Genomic DNA, 15,942 nt, shown 5'->3' with positions numbered 1-15,942 from the left:
ATTACATCTTGAATGTGTGTGTGCACCTTTATGTGCATTCAGAGTGTCTGTGGCTGGAGATCTTACTTAATGAGATAGGCTTTCCTGTGCAGTGTTTGTCAGCCTCTATAGAACCGAAAATCTTTATGGCAAATTCTTCTTCTATAGCCAAGTCTTGTGAAAAAAACTAAGTTCACCCCATGATTCAGTAGCCTGTAGAGCCGTGTTTAGCATCAATAACTTCAACTTCATCTGTTCTGTATGACCTTATCAGTCTTTCACATCATTGTCGAGGAATTTTGGTCCACTCTTCTTTACAACGTTGCTGCAGTTCATTGAGATTTGTGGGCATTTGTTTATGCAAACGTCTCCTAAGGTCCCACCCCAGCATTTCAGGTCAGGTTGGAGACTGGACTTTGATGGAGCCATTGCAGCATCTTTTCTTTTTCAGACATTCAGAATTTCTGTTTCAATTCAATTCAATTTTAATTGCTGGTGTGCATGACCCAATTTCAGCCAAACATTTGCACTCTGGTCTTGTCTTTCCAAAAGGCATTTTTTCCAGAAGTCTTGCAGTTTTTTCAAATGCAATTTTACAAACCTAAGACATGCTGCCATGTTCTCTTTAGAGAGAGAAGAGGCTCTCTCCTGGAAACTCTCTGAAACAAGCCATACTCGGTTTTTTGTGTTGTACCATCATGAATTTTAACATTTAACATGCTCACTGAGCACGTCTGAGATGTAGCTCTTTGTATTTTTCTTCTATTTCACTTGAGCATTGCACGGTCTGACATCTGCTTAGTTGTTCACTCACTGTTTCTGCATTTTAATTTAGTTTTTTTTCATTAGATTTTATCACATGTTGAGTTCTTATTCATCTGAGGTTGTATTTACTTAATTTCAACATCTGGTAAGGACCAGATATTTAATTAGAGCCTGAAATGTAAATGAATAATGACTTTCTCTCTCACATGACTGCACATGCACGCACACCTGCTGTGTTGTGTAATGTGTTCTCAATGCTTCCATTAAATAAATGTTCGCAATAATGCGCTGCCTAACTCTTCTGTCATCGCTGCAGTCAGGAACCTGATGTCCTATAGATACCTGTGTAATGGAGACCAGATTAGTTTAATCAAGCTTAGTCAACAATGTGATATTTGCTCATCGCTCCATTCTTCCAGGTGTGTTGTCATTGACAACAGCTCTGGTCAAAAGATGTATTGAGCTCGTATGCCTCAAGTTAATTTCCCCCCTTCCTCCTTATATCATGTTTGTCTTTTAACTTGTGAGCGTACTCTTTCTGCACCTCCTTGCCCCTTTCTCTTCTCCCTTTGCCTCTTCCTCCACCTGAACTCTCTCCATTACACTGTGGGGAGCTCCAGCAGATCAATGATTTCATTGAGAAGGAGCCAATGGTGCCATTAAGAGGTGAGCTCACCATCCCCAGAGAGGTCTCGCACATTATTCTCAATGACCTCGCCTTCCTCACCACCTCTATCTTCATCTCTTTTTCAGCCCCTTTACTTTCCCCCCTGACATCTTCCTCTTTTCACCCATCCCCTCCTCCTATTCGTCCTTCCTCTCCTCAGTTTCGTCGAGCTGAGAACAGAGCTCTATTTTTAGGCCCAGACTCCTGCGGTCATCACATCTGGCGCCAGTGGCCTCGATGCTCTCACCCTGGCCTGTAGATACACAAACGCACACACATCAGCCCCACCCCAGTCCTCACAGGGACCACAAAGGTCAAAGAATATGTGCTACAGAATACCTATGACATCACCTCCTGCTCTGAAAAGTGTTACAGACTTTGAAATGCATTGAAGCTCTGAAGCTGAGCAGTGACATAATGCTGTTTTCTGCAGTCACTCTGCAGGTATCTATCAATCTCCTTTTTTAGGGGCACACCTTGTTCAGGTATTGTGCTCCTGATTGTCTTGCACACATACTTCAATAAACCTGCACATGCATGCACATTTGGACAGGCTCTCACACACACAATATGGTGACAGGGCCCAAGGGAGGTCTGCACTAAGTTGAGTTTTATGTAACAATGTTCTGTTTCTGCCAGTGTTTTCACCCCCTCCTTCATCGGTCTCATTGGCCTCACATGATAAGCTTGATGTCATTTTCCCCTTCTTTCCCTGAAAACCGGAGAACAAAAACAGGCCTGCGTGTGTGTGTGTGTGTGTGTGTTTATGTGAGCCGTTGCCAAATGTTTCCAACATGACGTGATCTCACTGCTCTGCTTGCCTCCTGCTCTTCTTCTCTTTCTCCCCCATCACTCAAAGTCCCCTGCTGGCTCAGAGGGGCCTCGCACACACACATATACATCCACACTAGTGAAACACAATCATACGTATGTGCTTAAGCATGCAAAGGAGGAGTATTACATTTTCTCCTCGATCCATGCGAAGGAGAGATTTGTATAAAATTCAGAATGCATGGAAGAAGATAAGCGCTCATGATGTCAGTGCAGGCACGCACACATCAAACCTACACATGATAATTAAGCTGGGAATTGCTCATGGGTAAGCTGACTACCATTATAGTTCATTTCTCACTGTGACACATGAGTGAAAGTTAACTCTGCGTGGTGAATGTTCATTACAAATGGCATGCCCTAAAAGAAAAGCATTGCTCGACACTTAAGATGTAGTTTCATGGTAAGACAAGGAAGTGAAGTGCTCTAAATACTTCAGCCATACATACAGTATGTAATATGCATGCAGTCCGTTCACAGTGCATAACTTCTGGTTCTTGAAATCTATCTAGAGGCCTTTTGAACACCCCAGCCCACCCATTTCGTGCCTTCGTCCAGCATGGGATAAAAATAGTTTGTTGAAACTGTTACCTAGGCAGTGTCAACACATCAGGTCAACAGGAGCTGAAGTTGAACAGCTACTCTAACCCAGACTCAGTTTACCCCCATCAGCACCTCATAACTCAAACCTCATGAATCTGGGCCAAGCTCTCTGTACTTTGGTTGCCGTGCCATCAGTTTACCGCTACAGCATTTATGCTGATTACTCTGACACACATGTGGAATGGAAATTTCCAAAAGGCACAAGAAAAGGGAAAGGAGAGGCTAACAATTATGCTACTTTAATATATCCAAGCCTGGCCTGCATCCACTGAATTCCATTCATGCTCTGACTGCCCACTGTCAATCCTGTTATAGCGTCATCCCCTGGAACAATGGTGAATTCCTGTTTATCACCGAGCCGTCTTTGAAGCACTTTATCTCTGGTATGCTGCAGCGCTGCTTCCTTACTTACTCATTTTGTTGAAATGTTTTTTTATTACAGCTTCCGTTTGAAATGTGCTAAAATATGCAATGATGTATTTTAATAAGCAGTTTGTTGATGGGGGGGGGTTGCTGTTCTTTTTTAACCTTACTGGAACAAGAGTATTTCCCTGTCCCAGCGCTGATAGCTAAAATCAGTTGGATCAAACCTCTGGAGCTGCAGCGGTTTGCTGATAAAGGTGGGAGATTTTCCATTACCACAGCAACAGGCTAATTTTGGAGTTCCAGGGAAGCCAAAGGCTGCAGATTAAGGAATGCAGCAGTTTGCTATCATTCCTCATCCTCCTGATATCTCCCCCTCTGCACACACACAAGTCTCTCATACACAAACAGGTACACACATTCTTAGATGAAGTCGGGTCAGTGTGGAGGGGCTATTTCCCCCTCTGTTGTGTAACCATTTCCTGTTTCTGATAAAGGAACATCAGGGCTCCCCAGGGTGAGAGGGAGACGCCTAGGGAACTCAGCATGTATACAAATGTGTATCTTGAGGATGTGCTTGTGTATGTACACTTAAAAACAGATTTTTATTTGGACAGAAGAGGGAAGTTCAGAAGTCTCACAATCGGCTCTAGAAATCGTTTTAACAGCAAGATGTAGGCGTTGGCGACTGCACAGAAACAGCTTGCCTAGTTCCTTTCATTGCATAGCGTCATTCCTTCTCTATTGTTCTTCTGTGGCTGACAGAGTGATGTCACTGCCGTGTTGTGGATATGACACATTCTCACACACACACTCACACACAGAAATTACATGGCATGCAGTCAGGAAAGCCAACCTTGGCCCCGGGTGCTATGATAGCAGCTGTCACCGTGTCTCCAATGGTCAAATACAGTCCCAGGGTGTAACGACTTACTTCAGTTGCATGTCTGTGTATGAGAGGGAAATTCTCAATGACTAAAAGTGTAGGTATGCAGTTAAAACTGTTATGCTAAAGATTTCTGTCCATAAACTTCTGTTTAGGTACAAATAAGAAAATGTACCACTTTCATTTTTTTTCCTCATCAGGAAAGTGGTGCATCACGGTGATATAAGCAGAAATTTTCTTTCTTCTGCCCATGATATGCATTTGAAGGCCAAAGGAAAACTCACACAGTTATGCTGATGATTTGCAGTGTTGAAGAATATTGGTTGAACTGATTATAGAGTGTGTATGTGTATGTATATATATATATATATATATATATATATATATATATATATATATATATATATATACTACAAAGAGCAACCCTGAGACTGTCTGATACAGTCTTAGCTAACTGTGACACAGGTAGGCAAGACAGTAGAGGACACTGAACTAACAGAAGACCAGCTGGTGCAGGTTCCAGCTCTGCTGTGAGGACATCAGTCTGCCTGCTGCACTGAGAGGAGGTAATTAACACTCAGCTGATCTGAGACCTGCCTGTCAGTCAGCATGTAGCAACACAAGCTTATTAAACTGATCTGTTGTCAGCTTCCCCTGTCAGAGCATTGTGATTATTACGCCGCCACCACATGTGTCAGACTGTCCCACACGCAAAAGAGGTGAGGTGGGTTTTCAGATTGTTATTGCTTTTAAAGTTCCCCAAGGAAACACTGCTCATCTCAGCTCAGGACATTTGCATTTAGAATGAAATGCCCCCCTGCTCTGCTCAGGCAAACCTGAGTAGACAAACTCACCTCAGGGGAAATCAGCATGGAGAGGAATGTTCTCTCTTATTTGCTCACATTCTTAATATTTTGATTACTGCAAACTGATCCGCATCATTTCTGCAGATATTCAGCATTTCCTACACAAACACATTAACTGCACATATAAAACCAGAAAACAGCTGTTTGCAGTCTCACTCTCAGCTTAAATTAGCATTCACTGAACAGCAAAGTGAACACTCAGGCTATACATGCATGCTAGCATACTGTAAGCGCATGCCTGTGGTAGTGTTTCATATTGAGCCTCCAACTGGGATTTTTAAGTAGTTCATCTAGTTTATGAAGGCCCGTCTGGTCCTGAAAGCCCCCCTTGGTGCATTTGATAGCTTACCAGCTTCTTTCCTTTGTATGTGTTTGTGTGTGTGTGTGTGTGTGTGTGTGTGTGTGTGTGTGTGTGATGTTAAAAAAAAATTCTTGCCAGTGAAGCAGATTTACCAGTGCAGTAGCCTTGGATGCGAGCTCCTCTCGGGGGTTAAGTTGTTTGGAGAGCAGGGGCTCTGTTTCATGATTGATGTGAGGAAGCCTTCCTTCAGGCTGTGCAGATAGCGATGACGCTACCTCGTGCATGAATACATACATGACCAAGAAGTGCATCAGCCCATTAATCTGTGCACCATTCTGGCTCCTGATGTCTACATCTAAGAAGCAATTCCTTCATTTTGCTTTGATTCCCCTTCACGACAATTTCGTGTTCAAAAGACATCGAGTTAGTTTATTAGTTCTAAAAAAAAAAAAAAGAATCAGATCTAAGAGAGGAAGAAGTCTCAGGTGGAGATAAGTGTGAAGACATTCACTTCAACAAGTCTTGACTTGCCTATACTGCATATCTTAATTTTTAATAGAAAATAACTCCAGGAATTGTTTTTGTTGATATGAGCTTTGAAAAGTTTCATTTTTAAATCTGAAAGTATTTGATTAAATGATGCTTAAATGATCCTGATCATTTGCATAAAGAGTTCTCAGTGCTTGACACATTTTGGTGGCACAGATATCATCTGCATCCTGTCAGATATTGCCCTATTGATCCAAGCACCCCCTTTCCTCCAGCCCACCTAATCTCCCCCTCTTCTCCTTAAAAACACCTCCCCCACCCTCTATCGCTTCATTCGTCCTCCCCTCTTTCTCCCCTGGTGACTACCTCACCCCCCAGGCATGGCAGCTGTGTTCTCCTGTAGGCATTACATCACTGCAAGAGCAGTCTTGTTACTGATCCCCTGACAACCAGCACTATCAACACACACACACACGTGCACGCGCACAAGTAAGCATGCACACACACTTGTGCTCAGGCACTTATGCTTGTATGTATTTGGAGTAAATAACTGTCAACCCCATCCCTAACCCCTGCAGCAATGTCCTCTCTGTCTTCCTCTCACCTTTGCACCACTCATTCTCCAACACATGCGCTCACACACAAACACTAAAAGCTAAACACACACATTAACTCATCACGTTAACTTGCCCTATCCAGAGAATGACGTCTCTCTTTCCTGTGATATCTTGACAGATGATCCGCGGTGTAGGATGACACTCCTGTTGCTGCCTGTCTCAGTGGGAGGAAAGGGGGGGGACAGGCTTCAACAAAATCCATTAAATGAAAGAAAAAATGTGTCATTATAAGCTTACGTGGCAGATTTGGTTGTGGCATTTAGGCTCTCGTTGGTCATTTTGTAGGTGATAATGGGGGAAAATATTTTTTTTTAAAACTGCAGATCGGTGAAACCATAAATGTGTTACATGTGCAACAGGAGCTGACTGTATATTGTATAAAATTATGTAATTATTTTTCAGGTGAGGGATTCAACAGATATTATGTCAAAATATTTTATGGTTTGTCAAACAAACGAGGCAAATGGTACAGTTTGCAGAGGTGTGGATGTGCTGCTTCTCTGCGTCTCACGACAGGAAATCAAATTTTTCAAACTTTTGTTTGGATAGAAATGAGGGATTTGAGTTTTTAAGAACATTTTTTTAAATGATAAATGGGTGTTTTATATGTTTTATATGTTATCATATCATTTTCACATTTCATATAAATATAAAGTAGCATTTTTAAAGTATTACTCTTTCAATCAACCAACTCGCCGAACCTGTCGAGGTTTCAGGTTCCGAGTAGCAGTCAGAATTAGGTCCAGTCTCCGGGGCCCCTTTGGCCTTCATTCACCTTCTCACTTTTTACCCGATGCCTTTATATCATATTCATCTGCGCTGCTCTTCCTGTCTGTTTTCACCATTCTCTATGTACGTTTATGTGTGTGTAAACTGAGCGTTGTCCAGGCAACAAGCTCTGTATCTTAAAAGCATGCTCTAAATCTAAGAGGGGATCTTAGAGGAGGGGGGTGCTATGAGTGACCGTCCCACCTATTTCTGTCACAGCAGGGCACACATGTGCAGTCAATAAAAAAGGCCCGACTGTCATTTATAGCATCTTGGCTGTAATCCTCTAATTAACACACCTACTATTCTGAGCCTTATTGCCCTGCTGAGGACTAGAGGAGGGGGAGGGGGGTGTAAAGGGAGGGATGGCATGATGTTTGCTTTAGGAACTCAAAAGGGTCTGAGCATTAAAACAACATCCAGAGGCTATTTGGTTTTGTTGCTCTTGGCTTCTACTTTTGCGGGTTTGCAGGTGTTAGGAATTTGTGTATTTCAAAGCTGGTTTATGGCCTTGAGCCACACAGGCAGAACAACTAATTTTAGGTGCAGATCAAACGGAGGTGATTGACGAGTGTGTTTGAAGTGTAGTGACCCCTGTTGACCACTCTGGAGTGCCACCCCTGCTCCAACCAGCTGCACATGGCGAATATGTGCGAGAATGTGTATTGCAATGGCAAATCTAGTGGTGTATGTGCATTTGCTCACAGCTTGAAACCCTCCCAGAACCAATATCTGCATTTGTCACAAAGCTCATCATCAGCAAAGTGACCTATTTCCTTTCTGCTTCCCCTCCTGCTGTTGAACAGAGGGTGACGTAAGGCTGTGTTCTCACTCATGTGCAATCATTCAGGGGTCCACAGCGAAGAGATGAGGTCAGTCAGCATGCAGCTGGCCCCCTCGCTAGACATCTTGTATAAGCTTATTTGCCTTTTTTTTGGATCTGCACTGTGACTTCATCTGCTTGAGGTCCATCTGACCTGGTTTGAATGTAATCAGTGTACTGTGATGTCTCAACCAGAGACAGAACCGATAGAGAGAAAGGACATTTGACTGACCTACTCGTGGAAGGCGCTGTTTTTATAAATGACTTTGAGAAAATGGTTGATTTTGTTGCTTTATGGCCTTTTGCAAGTTATCACTGCTAACAAAATATAGGAGATGTTTTTTCATCATAGATGAATTCATATCCAGTCTCCTCCAGTAATGATTTTTTCTTAATCCATGCTGCTTTTTTTTTCATTGCTAGACTTGTGGCCTACGTGTTTTTCATTCCATAGTAAAGCACCAGGACTCTGTGGCCTGTCAAATGAACAATGGCTGTCAACCACAAACTTGTATGGTCTTCTCACCTCCTCTAGTGTTCTCTTCTCTTCTCATTTGCCTGCTTTCATTTAATTTATTCGTTGCCTCTGCTGAGCTTTTCTCTCTCCTCTATGCCTTTAGATCCTCTAAGATGAGAAGAGTCCACAGGCAGGTTTGACATTAACCAGCACAGGAAACGTTTATGAAGTCAAACACATTCCCTCATCTTCAGAGACACAACAGCTGTCAACATACTGACACGGTCTTAATCCCCCACCCTGTAAGTGTAATGTCCTTAGAGGCTACTGGACATTTAAGGTATTCAATCTAACATAGGCATTTAGCTTCAACTTACTAATATGCATTACTGTTCATTATTTGAAGGATTAGCAGATGATTAGATTTACTCTATTCCTCGTCTCATATGTGAATAATAACGGTTCAGCCGTCAAATGCAGAAATCTTGCAAAAATCATCTTTCATAACTATTTTGTAATGCTACACAAGCCTCTTTCAGCAAGCCAGACCTTGATGTGTCTTCTCTGCGATGAACATCAGAGACGCTGTTAAGCCTCGTAGGTGTGTATCTATTTGCTAACAGCTTGGTAGCTTCGTCTCAGCTTCTGTTCCTCCCTGATAGAGGCCAGCTTCATAGCTAGGCCCCTGAGGTGGCCGCATATTTGTTGGGTGAGTAAGGAATGTGGTTACGTGCCTTAGACATTAGCTATGACGGAGCGCTGGCTCCACAAGAGAGGGAGGTAGCGGAGGAGGAGGGGGAGGAGGGAGGAGGAGGAGGAGGAGGAGGGAGGTTGGTTGGGTAGAGTCTGAGCTCACGGCAAGTGAGCTCATTCAACCCCAGAGCTCGAGGAGAGAGTGCAGCTCCGTCATCCTCTTTGCAGAGAGAGTCAGAGGAGGGAGGGAGAGGGAGGAGTGTAAGCCAGTGACTGAGCGAATGAGAGACGAGGAGAGTGCAGCAGCACAACAATAGTGGGCAGCTCTTGTGACTGTGGACTCAGAGACAGAGAGAGCGCTCAGAGGAACACACAGACGCTCTGTAAACCAGCTGCAGGCAGATCACAGCTGGCGTTTACATCCAGACGTTACAGGCTGCTCACTTTATTTTCCTTCTTGCTCTTGCTGAGGCCAGCCAATCCTCACAAAACCACAAAATTGCCAAATATTGACGCAGGAGCATTCTAGGAATTTTTGTGGTTATTGCATTGGATTCTGGCCATATGTTTACTTGAGGAGTGCGTCCAAAGACATTTTGGACCGGGTTTTTTTTGTTGTTGTCCGGGGTCCACTCTATGAGAGTCACTGCCTGGACACAGGAGCAGCTAATTTGACCGGAGTGGACTTTGTGGACTCAACCTGAGGACTTGACTCAGTCAGTCCTCTACAGAGTAACTTTTGTGTGTTTGCTCTGATATATTTTTATTGGCGAGGGGCTGCTCTGTCCCTAAAGGAAGGAGCACCAGAACATTTCTGTCTGTGTGTGTGCGTGAGACCTAGTTTGTACTGGGGGATGCCTCTGGATGTGGTGATTGCCCCAGCAGAGGACTGCTTTTGGCCGGACCTGCAGGACACAGACATGAGGCTGAAGATCAGGGTCCGCCGAATGAAGGAGGGGAGAGAGCTTCGAGGTGTGTATCTACCTGGCGGAGAAAGAATGTGTGGAAATTTGTGTGTGCAAGTTAAGAAGACCCAAATCTGCTTTTGTGTGTATGATGAGGATGAAACAAACACTGAGAGGTTTAACAAAATAGATTTTGTTAAAATCGTTAATGTGTTCCTGCTGGAGACTTTAAAATCCACTGATGTTTCGTGCAGATATAGACTATTAGGGAAAACCCCTGGTAGGGCTTTGTGCACTGCAGATGAGTACAAAGACGCCACAAACTCTCAGGTATTCCAGTCCATGCTTGCCACAAATGAAAGATAGATGTGAAGGGAATCTTAAGGATATGTTCCAGAGCAATGGCTAGATTTACCGCTACAACAGGCTAAAAGAATACATTGCAGGAGCTGAGCCAAAACTGTTAATTGTTTTCTCACCCTTTTGTTTGTGCAGTTAATGTGTTTAGAGAACCAGAATAGGAAGAAGGGGGGATTAGGAGGATGACATCATGAAGATGAGAAGCGATGAAGAGGAAAGAGAGGAGAGAAAAGGCGCTCGGAGGGGGAGAATGAGAGCTGTGACCCGCAGTATGACATAGTGCTCATGCTCTCTCAGCCTGTGGTCATTGAGATGTAAAACTATTACAAAGGCTCTTTCTCATTCTTGTGCTTCGCTCTTGGCTTTTTGCACTCACTCCAGCTCACTCTCCCTCTGCAGAATGGTGTCTTGTGGAGATTATGCTATCAATATGTGTGCAGGGTGCACTGCAGGTGTTTAACATAACACCTTTTCTCACAGAGCGATGAGGCAATGCCGAGCAATGCTGCTGAGGAGAAATAAACAACTCAGTCGTGCGTTTTGCACAAAAATATCTATTAATCTGTTCATCAGTTAGAAATAACAACTGAGAATGTGAGTGAAGTTTCTCGTGCACTGTATGCACATTAGGACATCTCAGAGGTCTGGTTTGAAGCAGTTAGCTTAGGAGTTCCTCTCACTGAGTGCACATGTGCACGTTCAGTTTGTTACAGTTTGTCTACACAGAAACAAACTGAACACTTCTGTTCAGGTCACACTTTAACCGTCATCAGATGAAAATAGATTGTGTGTGTCACAGGTACTGAAGCACTTTAACACACCACTGTGGAAATAGACTTGTGAAAGCAGCCTAAATTACAGGAGGTCCTATATTACAGTAACACAGTACTGCTGAAACAGCAGTTGATCAAAGTGCCATATTCCTGGTGTCTGTCCAGTCAAATAGAGGAACAATAAGCAGTTTAACCGTCAGCCAATATGACAACATGTTAATCATATAGCTACTCCATTTAAAGCTGACACCAAGCATGAAAAGCAGTGACCTCATCCAATCCTAGCTCATCAATATTCTGTCATTCTACACATTTTTGACAGATGTTGCCTAGTCTCTCACACACACACACACACACACTCATTGCCTCTTCACGCTGCAGCACAGCCTTTGTGGAGCTGAGAGGGACATGTGTGCAATGATGTCATGTTGGGAGGGTGAGGGGGCTCACATTGAGATGCTAATGTCCCCTCGTAGCGGAGGGGACAGCTGGAGGGGCACAGAGGGATGGCGTCATGTCTCCCCTGATATGAACCACAGAGGAAAGCAACAGAGGGGTGCAGGGTAGTTAGTCGTTCAGGCAGATCAATGCTCCAGGCCGTGGAGGATTGTGTGTGTGTGTACACACTCATCCTTGTGCGTTTCCCCCCCATCTCCATTAACAGACGAGTTAAAGAGGGGAACTGAAAGCCACAAAGGCTGAAGAGCATGCACAAGAGGAGGGGTGAGGTTGTATTGACAAGGCAGACAATTGTACCAACAGTAGTGATGTAACAGCGGAGCCCCAAATAAGCATAACTGTGCCAGGCAGGTGTTTCATCCGTCTCTGGTCAGTCTCCCTGTGATTACACCCCCATTCATCGCTTAAGCTTTTCTGCAGCAACACCATTATTTGATCTGAGTTTGATCTGCAGCTTAAAACTAAAACGAAGGTGTTGAGCTAGGTGTAGGAAACAAGTGGTGAGGAGGGGGACTCACAACTAGCGAACAAAGAAGGTCTGAGTTCTTGGCTCTGACGGGGCAAGACAGGAAAATAAGCAGTTGCATAAATGACGAAGTGGGCAGAGAAGAACGGAAAAAGGAAGTCACCGCTGGCTAGCGTTGCCGATGGCGACACAGTGCCCTCTTTCCTGCTTGTGTGTTTTCATTTTGCCTGAACATTTTTTTTGCTTTTCTAAAGTGTGTGTTCAGAACTGGGTTAGTCACATCCTGTCCAAGTACATTTTCATTTTCGTGTGACTGGAAATTCCTTTTAATTCCCGCACAAGTTCTTATCTGCATTCCACTGAGAACATTTGAGGTCATTTTTGTATTTCTCTGTAAATGTTGTGGGTAAATTTAGCAACACAAAAAGTTTATCTCTCGAGTTTTGTGTTGCAGTATGTTGGTTTTGCTTATTGTCAAGCTTCATTGAGGGTAAAATAATCTTTCCATTTTTGGCTTTCTGATGTCACCCTCATGGGCAGCCAGGCTGCTGTGTGTCACGGGGTATTTTCAGTGACTTCAGTGTGAGTGTACGGTGTGTTTAGATTAGAATTGGCAGATGTGTCATCATTTTTTTGGGAGAATGAGACCATGTCTCTTTGGGCTTTTTTTGGTAGCTCGCAATTTGTCCATGGGCCCTTTTTTGTGTGCTTTTTATTCCGTCCTGACAACACTCAGGGCGACAAGTTGAGCCAACTCTCATCAACATCACTGTCTTTCCCTGTCGTCATGGCAACTTTGAATAGGGTTCAGGTGACAAGGCAACGATAACATGGTATGTCTTCTGTGGCGAAGGTCCATTAGAGCCGATTGTGCAGAGCTTTGACTACAAGGAAGGTGTTTGTAATTGCATTGACGTCATGTCAGTGTAATGTAATGGCTCTTAGAAAAGCAGGCAAGCACACTAAGTTCTGCTCTCTTATCTCTGACTTCAGTCTCCCGTCACGCCAGTAACCCCTTACTCACTCCCTCAGTTACACACTCGGCTCTTTAATGTTTATTTAACACGAGATGAGGTCAGCCACCGTAATCACGCTTGTAATTATTAATCCAGACGCAAACGAGATCAAAGGTCGAAGGAATATTTTCATTCATGTGTTCACTTCTCTTTACACACACAAACGGACTTTCTCCTCGGTGTTGGACACACACACACACTGTCTCTACTGTGGAACATCCTGTCTTCAGTCTTTCTAACAACTCTCTAACAATGTCTTTACATAGAAAGGGAAATGGTTGCCGTGTGACGCGAGGCTTTTCCTGTTGATTTAACAAACTCCAGGAGTGTAGCCCTTCCTCCCCTCCCCACACAGATACAGTAAATACTATATGTAGCACCAGTTATTTTTCTTTGTGTGTGTATATTCTCCAACATGAGCTGCCTGGGAACAGAGAAACCAGGAAGAAACCCTTCAAAGAGCCCTTCCTCCCTCTGTTTTATCCATTAGTGACACTGTAGCGCTGCATATAGGATCACTAGAGTCAGCCTGGTGGAGTCCTACAGCACAGCCCAAAGCCAAGTGTGAATTACAGCTGTCTGTTTAGTCAACTCTACAGAGCCCAAAAAGGTTAGATTACAGAGTCAAGGTAGCAAGGCAGCACTCCCTCGGTTTTCCCTCCTAAATTGTGGAAGTTATCTGATCATTCTTTCTGCATCTACCCTTTTCTCCGCTCCACCCCCCCCCCCCCCATGTTGAGCGCTGATGTCATCGCTCCGCTGGTTGCCATTAATAGCTGGAAACAGACAGGCCTTCTTCACTGTTCTCTTAAAGTGACAGTGCATCCAGAATAGCACTGTGTCATGATTATGTGCCCAGTGTTTCAGAAACAAGGCTGTTGTGAAGCAGCTCCAAATACCCCCATCTTTTATCTTTCAAATATTTGCACAAGTCTTTGTTTTTAGCTTTTTATTTATTCTTCATGTCACATCTGTTGAGCGCACAGTGCTCTGTGCGGACACTGTTTGCTCTGTGTGTGTGTGTGTGTGTGTGTGTGTTATGTGCAGCTGAGCGTGCCTTACAGCAGCGAGTAATGTCCTGCCTGCACTGCGCTCTGTGTGCTACTTTAGAACAGTGATGTCATGTCTCACTCACTCTCACTCTGTGATTGTGCGCGTGGTATTTGTGTGTGTGTGCATGTGTTTAGGTGTGCACACGCCACGACCCAGATTGGGTCACGCAGGGCTGAACCTAGATTAGGTTCTAATCTCCTTTCTGGGTCTCAAGGTTTCCTTGAAGCGCTGCCCTCCCTTTTCAACACTTCTCAGCGAGGTCATTACCCACTCCTCAGCATACACACACGCACACAGCTCACCCCCAAATCCTCTCGTCGTCCCCCGCCCTGCAGTTATAAAACCACAGCACTGCAGAGTAATGATGAGTGTGGGTATGCATGTGTGCATTGGACAGAGAGACAGTTAAAGATGAGAGTGAGAGTGAATATTGAGCATATGTTGTATTCAAGATGTTGATCTTTGTGCTTATATCTGTGTGTCCATACATGTGTCCATTTAAGTGTGTGTGTGTGCGTGTGCAATGTGGTTGTCAGGGGGATGTTACTGGGCCTCTGTCCTGGCCCTGCACCTGTGGCCTCTTTCATTCCCCCAGCCTGACGCAATGCACTGCTACAGGACATGAGCTCATGCAGGAAACAGAGCCACACACACACTCTCTCTCTCATGCACACACACATATGCACATATGCCAAAAGCGGAGCCGCCTGCCTCTTAAAGGGCCAGACACGCATTCCTGGCCGCCCAGCAGTTAACCTAACACACACAGAAGCACAGAGAGCCTCTTTTGCTTCTGTTTCACTAAGTGGGACCCAGACATTGTAGCCCAGATTCAACCTCTGAATGTCTATTGAGCGTCTGTCTGCCGTGCTAATGGCGGTGCAATGTTCCTGATGAGTTCATGGGAACATTTGGAGAGTTTCCAGTGTATTATGTGACTATTAAGTGAAAAATCATTAGTGTACCTAACCGGTTCTTGTTTTCTCCTCTGTCCTTGCAGGAGGTTTTGCTGCTTTCTCCTCCTGTTTCCCCGGCCTGTGTGAGGGGAAGCCTGCCAATGCTCTACCAATGAGCTTGTCCCAGCCCTGTTTGCCTGTAGCTAATGTAGGGCCCACTCGCATCCTGCCACACCTCTACCTGGGTTCACAGAAAGACGTCCTCAACAAGGTAGGATTTATTTTGCATCTTGTCACTGATTTTATCAACATCAGTGCAAATAAACGGACTCGTTACTGTTACCTTTCAGCTATACACAACTTTAAACTACCTTTAACTCTATCTCCGTAGGATCTGATGGTTCAGAATGGCATCACCTATGTGCTGAATGCCAGCAACACCTGCCCCAAGCCAGATTTTATCAATGAGAGCAATTTCATGCGCATCCCAGTCAATGACAACTACTGTGAGAAAGTGCTTCCATGGCTGGACAAAACTAATGAATTCATAGGTAAGAGATGGCAAAATGTGTTGAAAACAAGTTGAAAACAAGTCATACAAATGTTTAATTGAAAGGGATGATTAGCTGCACAAAGCACAATAACGACTGAGGGAGGTGCCTTTGCAAGGAAGTAAATTTATCTCAAGTTATGTGTCAAAGAATGCTGCGATATTCTAGACAACATATCCGCACATTGTGTCGGTTATGAAGCATTCACAGGCAGCTTCAGTAACAATAGAGTTGGTTGTAACATGTCTGTTTAGATGACTATCTGTATTCTTCTGAGTAAAGTTGGTTTGATGAGACATGTCAGGGATGTACAGTCTTGTGTATCATGGATAGCTATTTGTATTCATAGTTGTTC

At 44.1% G+C, this 15,942-nt stretch overlaps 1 protein-coding gene across 4 annotated transcripts in view; it reads left to right on the top strand.

Annotated features, from left to right (window-relative positions):
* dusp8a (dual specificity phosphatase 8a) overlaps positions 1-15,942 on the top strand; it is a 41,018-nt gene that overhangs the window by 20,914 nt on the left and 4,162 nt on the right. For 3 of the 4 annotated variants that reach the window (XM_072385488.1, XM_072385487.1, XM_072385489.1), the window contains exons 4-5: positions 15,141-15,307; positions 15,428-15,587. In XM_072385488.1, the coding sequence (XP_072241589.1) occupies positions 15,141-15,307; positions 15,428-15,587 (327 nt within the window). Of the gene's footprint in view, positions 1-9,287; positions 10,081-15,140; positions 15,308-15,427; positions 15,588-15,942 lie in introns of those variants that run through there. The other variant, XM_072385490.1, reaches the window with a different exon arrangement.

Source organism: Leuresthes tenuis, unplaced genomic scaffold, assembly GCF_036924035.1.
Source record: "Leuresthes tenuis unplaced genomic scaffold, fLeuTen1.0.hap1 SCAF_5, whole genome shotgun sequence".
Lineage (NCBI taxonomy): Eukaryota > Metazoa > Chordata > Actinopteri > Atheriniformes > Atherinopsidae > Leuresthes > Leuresthes tenuis.
Note: the sequence above shows the minus strand (reverse complement) of the source record. Positions and strands in the feature narration are given on the sequence as shown.